This window comes from Lynx canadensis, chromosome A1 (genome assembly GCF_007474595.2).
Source record: "Lynx canadensis isolate LIC74 chromosome A1, mLynCan4.pri.v2, whole genome shotgun sequence".
Classification (NCBI taxonomy): domain Eukaryota; kingdom Metazoa; phylum Chordata; class Mammalia; order Carnivora; family Felidae; genus Lynx; species Lynx canadensis.
Genome location: NC_044303.2, coordinates 207,069,082 through 207,075,081, shown reverse-complemented (window position 1 = coordinate 207,075,081; position 6,000 = coordinate 207,069,082). Strand labels below are relative to the sequence as shown.

The following is a 6,000-nucleotide window of genomic DNA, read 5'->3' as shown; positions in this document are numbered from 1 at the left end:
TGCTTGGTTCATAGTAGCTATATGAGGGGATATAATTTGTAGAGTGAATAATTTAAGCGGTGCTTAAAGCTGTACTCCTTTCTAGGGGTCTTTCCTAAATCTCCCAAATAACTTTACTCTGATAAAGGCTACCTCCAACACTGAGTTTTCACACTTCACCCACCACTTCCCTACTTACTTTGTCCTATGAACTTGATGTACTTATTAATATATTTAATACATTTCTCAGGCTATTTATTGACAATATGATCTTCCAAGTTGCTAGAAATCCTCTAGGTTTATCATACTTAACATTTATTGGCATTCACAATAAGTAGAACAGTCTATTTGCCTACAATAGAACAGTTCAATAAATATTGATTTTTCAAACAAGAGCATTTATTGTACAGTTTTGTACAGTCAGGGTAAATAAATATCTAGAGCAATTTATAAGTTCCCTAAAGAACAATCTTATGTGCTATTCATAGCATTCTTTAGTACTGTTTTCTTTTGTTACAATTATCAAACTATTTTAACGATTTGGAATGCCAACAATCTGGCACAAGGCCTAACAGTGCCATACGGGATATAAGATTTCATTACAGTTGAATTCTAACAGTAGTGGAATTCTAACCAAATCTAATGTTAGCAACCAAGGAAAACTGGTAACCACTTTGGCTTTTATTGTATATATCTTAATATTTTGTTCAGGTGGTTAACTTTTAGATGAAATCAAAACTCAGTAATTTAGTTGACACAAAAATCACACGTCTGAGTGTTAAAATTTGTTTAAGCACTATATTTTATATTTAGGCACACTGTCAAAAAGGTGCACACATGGTCAGCTAGGAATAAGTGCTTTTTATTTAATTTTTCCGGAAGTTAAAAATTTAAGCACACTGTAACAGGAAAAATTATGTTTTTATCATCCACTTTCTAAATCAAAGTATTTTAAATTACATACCTAAATATACCCTGGTCGAAACATATGCGAACACATCTGAGAAATACTGTACCACAAAGATTGATTTCTACCCTATTACCAATTTATAGTTATGCTGTATGTGGAATTTCATTCATCTTGTCAGGAGAATTCACAATGAAAATAAGACTTCTGCTGTGTATGGAGGAGATGGACAAGAATTAAGGGGAAAAGATTTAAACAGCACACCATTTGTTTTTCATTCCAAGGATGCCAGTCCAAGCATAGATGCATGGAGTCCTACATCTAGCCACAGTCCACCAAGCTTTCATTCAGTGTGAATGGTAAAACTACAAGGTCAAAAAGCAGGGATTGGAGGGGGGTTGGGGAAGGTGAAAGCACAGGACTTTTTATATAAAATCATATAAAACTCTGAAAAACTACAAAAGCATCTCAAGAGAAAATATAATCAAAGTAAAAGCAATGGAATTTATTTCAGTGAAATTATTTTAAATTAGATATATTAAGCTCCCATATCCCCCAACCTGGTAGAAAATTTCCTCTTGGTGAGAAATCATTTATTTTAATGGCAAAATTTTTACATATCAGTAAAATCTGTTATATTTAAAACTATGTATACAGTACATTTCTGGCAAAAACCTTATACATCTTTCAGTTGTCAAGACAAAGTAAAAATATGGTTGCATAAATCACAAAAAATATAAATTGCTGAAAAGATAATAAAAAAAGATTAAAAATCATTTGCATTGACTCCCTTACATCTTCAGTTAGTAAGAATTTGCAAACTACAATAAATTTTTGAAAATTCTGATGCAACCTCGACACATTCAACCAAAAGTTGTCATTTCAAATATCCCAGCTTAAAAAAGAATCTGCTGCAATAATCTGTGCGTTTATCATACTATTTGTACAAGTGCAATATTTAAATATCTTCAAAATAAAACTCAGTAACTAAAAGGAAGGAATCACAATAACTTAACAAGCAGCAAAGTTTACAAAATTAACAATTTTTAGAAGGTCCTATTTAATTGTTTCCTCCTTTCAATCCCCCCCCCACCACCTCCCCACAACAGCTTATAGAGACATTCTGACAATGTCTTAGTTCTATGTACAAATCTGTAACTTTTCAAAAATACAGTCTTCTGTTCTTAATATCAGGAACATAATGCTGCATTTAGAGACCCTACATTAAATCAATATCCCAAAAATGCAGGGCCACATACAAGTTATACAGTTTTGAACTTAGTATTTAAGTTGCACTCCTATTATTTTATACAGCTTTCAGATTCTAAGTTGAATAGATAAGTCCTGGACATAAGCAAGATTTTTCTTTTGAATTCACTGCATGTTTCTAGGGGTACTGGAACCAAATCTACAACTATAGTTAAGTGTGCAAGCTATCAAGACACTTGAGTATATTACTGTCTGGTTACAAAGGTGTTTACTGTATTTGCCAAAAATAGTCCTATAATACAAAAGTATTAAATGAGAAATAAGATAGCTTTCTGCAATGGAAAAATGACTGATACCAAAGAAAATCAATACCTTGAAGTTAAAATAGTATAAGGCAATTATGGGTGATATAGTACTTTTTATTTTTTATTAGCATACACAGGACACCAATTTTAACTGAAGTGACTTTAAATCTTCATTTACAACTATTATGGAATGCTACTAGGAAAAAGGAAGGATCAAGGAAAAGAAAGTATAGAGATCTTACAAAGATTAATTAAGCATCTTTAGGCAGTTCCCATAATGCTACTTTTTAAAAAATGATTAAAATCTAAAACAAATGTGACCATTTAGAAGCACTAACTGATTCGTTCCATTATTTTATTGAAGTAATAATGTCATACCTGGCAATGTCTAAATTTTCACTGAATCCTGGTTTGAAATAGCCAGCTATAAAAGAAATTTGGAAGACAACTGGGGAAACCTAAATATGCATGATTAGATAACTTTAGGGAATTACTAATCTGATAATAGTATTATGTGTTTTTAGGAAAATGTTTTTTTTTTTTAGGAGATGCTTGAAATGTTGAGGGTGATAAGTATGTCAGCAACATCCAAACGGTTCAAGGAGAAAAAAACATATATATCTATATACACGTACATATGTACACTATGTCTATATACATACATAGATATAAAGCAAATGTGGCAAAATGTTAACCAGTGTTGAATCTAAGTGGTAGATACACATGTGATCACCCTATAGCCTTTCTATTTTTGTTTTTAAAAATGGTCACGATAAAATTTGGGAGAAAAAGTCTTATCTGAGCATTTAAATGGTAGGAAATATTCTGTGTGCTAAATCAATTTAAAAGATACATAATTGAATGACTAGAAATTTTTGTATACATTCAATACTGACGGACATGAGCAGCGGAATTTGTGAGATTGACAAAAACATGATTTATTTATAGCATATGCGACTCAGCTCTTGTGACAAAAAGAGAAATTTATGTACAGAATATAGTGAGACAAATTTTAAGATTTAACTTAGTGCCTAGAGTATCTGAATATATAAGTTCTGTGTGTTTTTGGATTTATCAAGCTAAAGAAAAAATTTTAGTTATGTCTAATTTAATCTTTGATATGCTTACCGTATACTAAAGAATATTAAGGGAAGAGATATGGAAGAGTTGTCCAGCCTGTCACTACTGGAAAATACCTGCTATGTAAGAAGTTCAGGATCCCCCCAAAACAAATCACCTATAAAGGTCTCTGGGGATTCTAGGCAAATATTTATTGAATAAATTTATGAAGCAATTATAGAACATATCAACTTGTAATAATACATGAAGGCCTTTATGGTAAATTAATATTCTACAAAGCCCTGTATACATTAAATATAAAACAGCCAAAAATCAAGTGAGCCTGAGAGACCTATAATTCATTGTGAAAATTACATTATGCTATATGCCTACTGAACAATGAACAAAATTATCTTAATTCATTTTTGCACATTAGGCTTTTAACTATTAATCATGTTCCAATTCCTGTGCAAACTGCATTCCAAAAGGCCAATCCTCAGTTATAATTATAACTTGATTATAAATGGAAGCATTTGGCTATGATTTTTTATGCATGCTTATTGCTATCAAAGAAATAAGCAAAGTTTTAGGTTTACTGTGCAAGAATTTTAATTAGATTCGCACACATTTCAAAAAATTCTATCGTGTGACTTCCAGGTCTTGGAGTTAAGTCAACAGGAGAAGAGTCAAGTGAGGTCACAGATGAGGTAAGTGAAGCTTCTGAGGATTTTCCTTGAGCATCAGCATCTGAATCATTCCTTTGGCAAGATCGATAGTTGCTAACTGATCCTGATCTCTGTGGAGTAGCAGTCCCTGATTTGGCTTCAGTAATTTCATCTGGGTAAAAAAAAATTTCAATTTATTATAATCCATTACACCCCGTAATTTTTATTCTTTTAAGTTTTGTTTATTTTGAGAGAGAGAGAGAGAGAGCGAGCACGCATGAGGGAGGGGAGGAGGGGCAGAGAGAGAGGGAGAGAGAATTCCAAGCAGGCCCCATGCTGCCAGTGCAGACACAGCCCAACACAGGGCTCAATCTCACAAACCATGAGATCATGACCTGAGCAGAAATCAAGAGTTGGATGCTTAACCGACTGATGCACCCAGGTGTGCTCCCACCCCCCAACAAAAGTTGAATAGTATTTAATTTGCTTCGAGTGAGACCACTGACCACCTATCAAGAGCACATTTATTTTGAAAACTTTCTAAAATAGAAGTGATGAATCTGTGTTAAACCATTTGTCTTCTTTACATACAGTACATATTCTCCTCATGCCTAATCAACATTGGGTATAGCACATAGCTACTCATCAGTATGTAGCTACTCATCAGACTTACACTCCAAAATTAATAGCCCAATAAACTAATAACATGGGGCTCAATAAACATCCTTCCCTAGCAATAAAAATTCATTTCTCTATATTAAAATCATAGAATAAATGCACTTAAAATTTGGGAGAAATCTTGGAAATCACCTCATCCAATGCTTCATTCTATTGATAAGCAAATATAACCTTCAAAAAGTGTAGTGACTTGCCATAGGTAATAAAGAGGTAAATCTAGAACCTCCTTTGCCTGTCATCTCACTGCTTTTCACTCTCCCACTTTCTCTTTGTATGTAAGATCTCATGAAATGATTCCAATAAACAAATTAAGGAAAAACTAGAGTTGAAAATACAGTACACAAAAACAGTAAATGTTCATTCAACTGGCAAACCCAGGGGCTAATAAACCTAAGGTTATAAATTTGAGGCCAGTACATTACCGCTCAAACCTGTGCCTTTCTGACACTAAGTAGGTACTATTCTTTTGTTTATGAAAAAGACAAAAAATTCATAGGTAAATCTAATAATTCCATAGGATCTTAGATAAACAAAAGTGGTAACAGATCTTAATGGATATGGCCAATGAAGAACTGCTAAAAACTTGTACTTAATTAAAGGCTCTGTTTATGAGAAAACATTTATATATACAGTTATACTCTTGAAATGCTAGGATAGAGTATTTACTTGATATTATGAGTCAAGTGTGCTCTGTCAGGCTTTTTAATAGATAGTGTTAAATTCGTTTTGAGAGTGTATGCATATGGGAAATCTGAATTAATATAAATTTCAAACCATGTTATAGTATCATATCATTTACTAAAAGTCTATTATAGTTTACTCATACAAACATTGGCATAAAGATATTTTTCCCATTTAAAAATAAAAATAAAGTAATCCCTATCAGAATAGCACACTACTGTTCACTGAACTAGAACAAACAATCGTAAAATTTGTATGGAACCACAAAAGACCCCAAGTAGCCAATTAGTCCTGAAAAAGAAAACCAAAGCTGGAAACATCACAATTCTGGACTTCAAGCTATATTACAAAGCTATAATCTTCAAGACAGTATGGTATTGGCACAAGATCATTGGAACAGAATAGAGAACCCAAAAATGGACCCACAAACATATGGCCAACTAATCTTTGACAAAGCAGGAAAGGATATCCAATGGAAAAAAGACAGTCTTTTCAGCAAATGGTGTTGGGAAAACTG

At 32.7% G+C, this 6,000-nt stretch overlaps 1 protein-coding gene across 5 annotated transcripts in view; it reads right to left on the bottom strand.

Annotated features, from left to right (window-relative positions):
• Positions 1-825: 825 nt before the first annotated feature.
• PRKAA1 (protein kinase AMP-activated catalytic subunit alpha 1) overlaps positions 826-6,000 on the bottom strand; it is a 37,235-nt gene continuing 32,060 nt past the window's right edge. For all 5 annotated transcript variants that reach the window (XM_030330708.1, XM_030330716.2, XM_032594511.1 and 2 more), the window contains one exon: positions 826-4,296. In XM_030330708.1, coding sequence (XP_030186568.1) covers positions 4,052-4,296 — 245 coding nt within the window. In that variant the 3' untranslated portion in view covers positions 826-4,051. The remainder of the gene's footprint in view (positions 4,297-6,000) is intronic.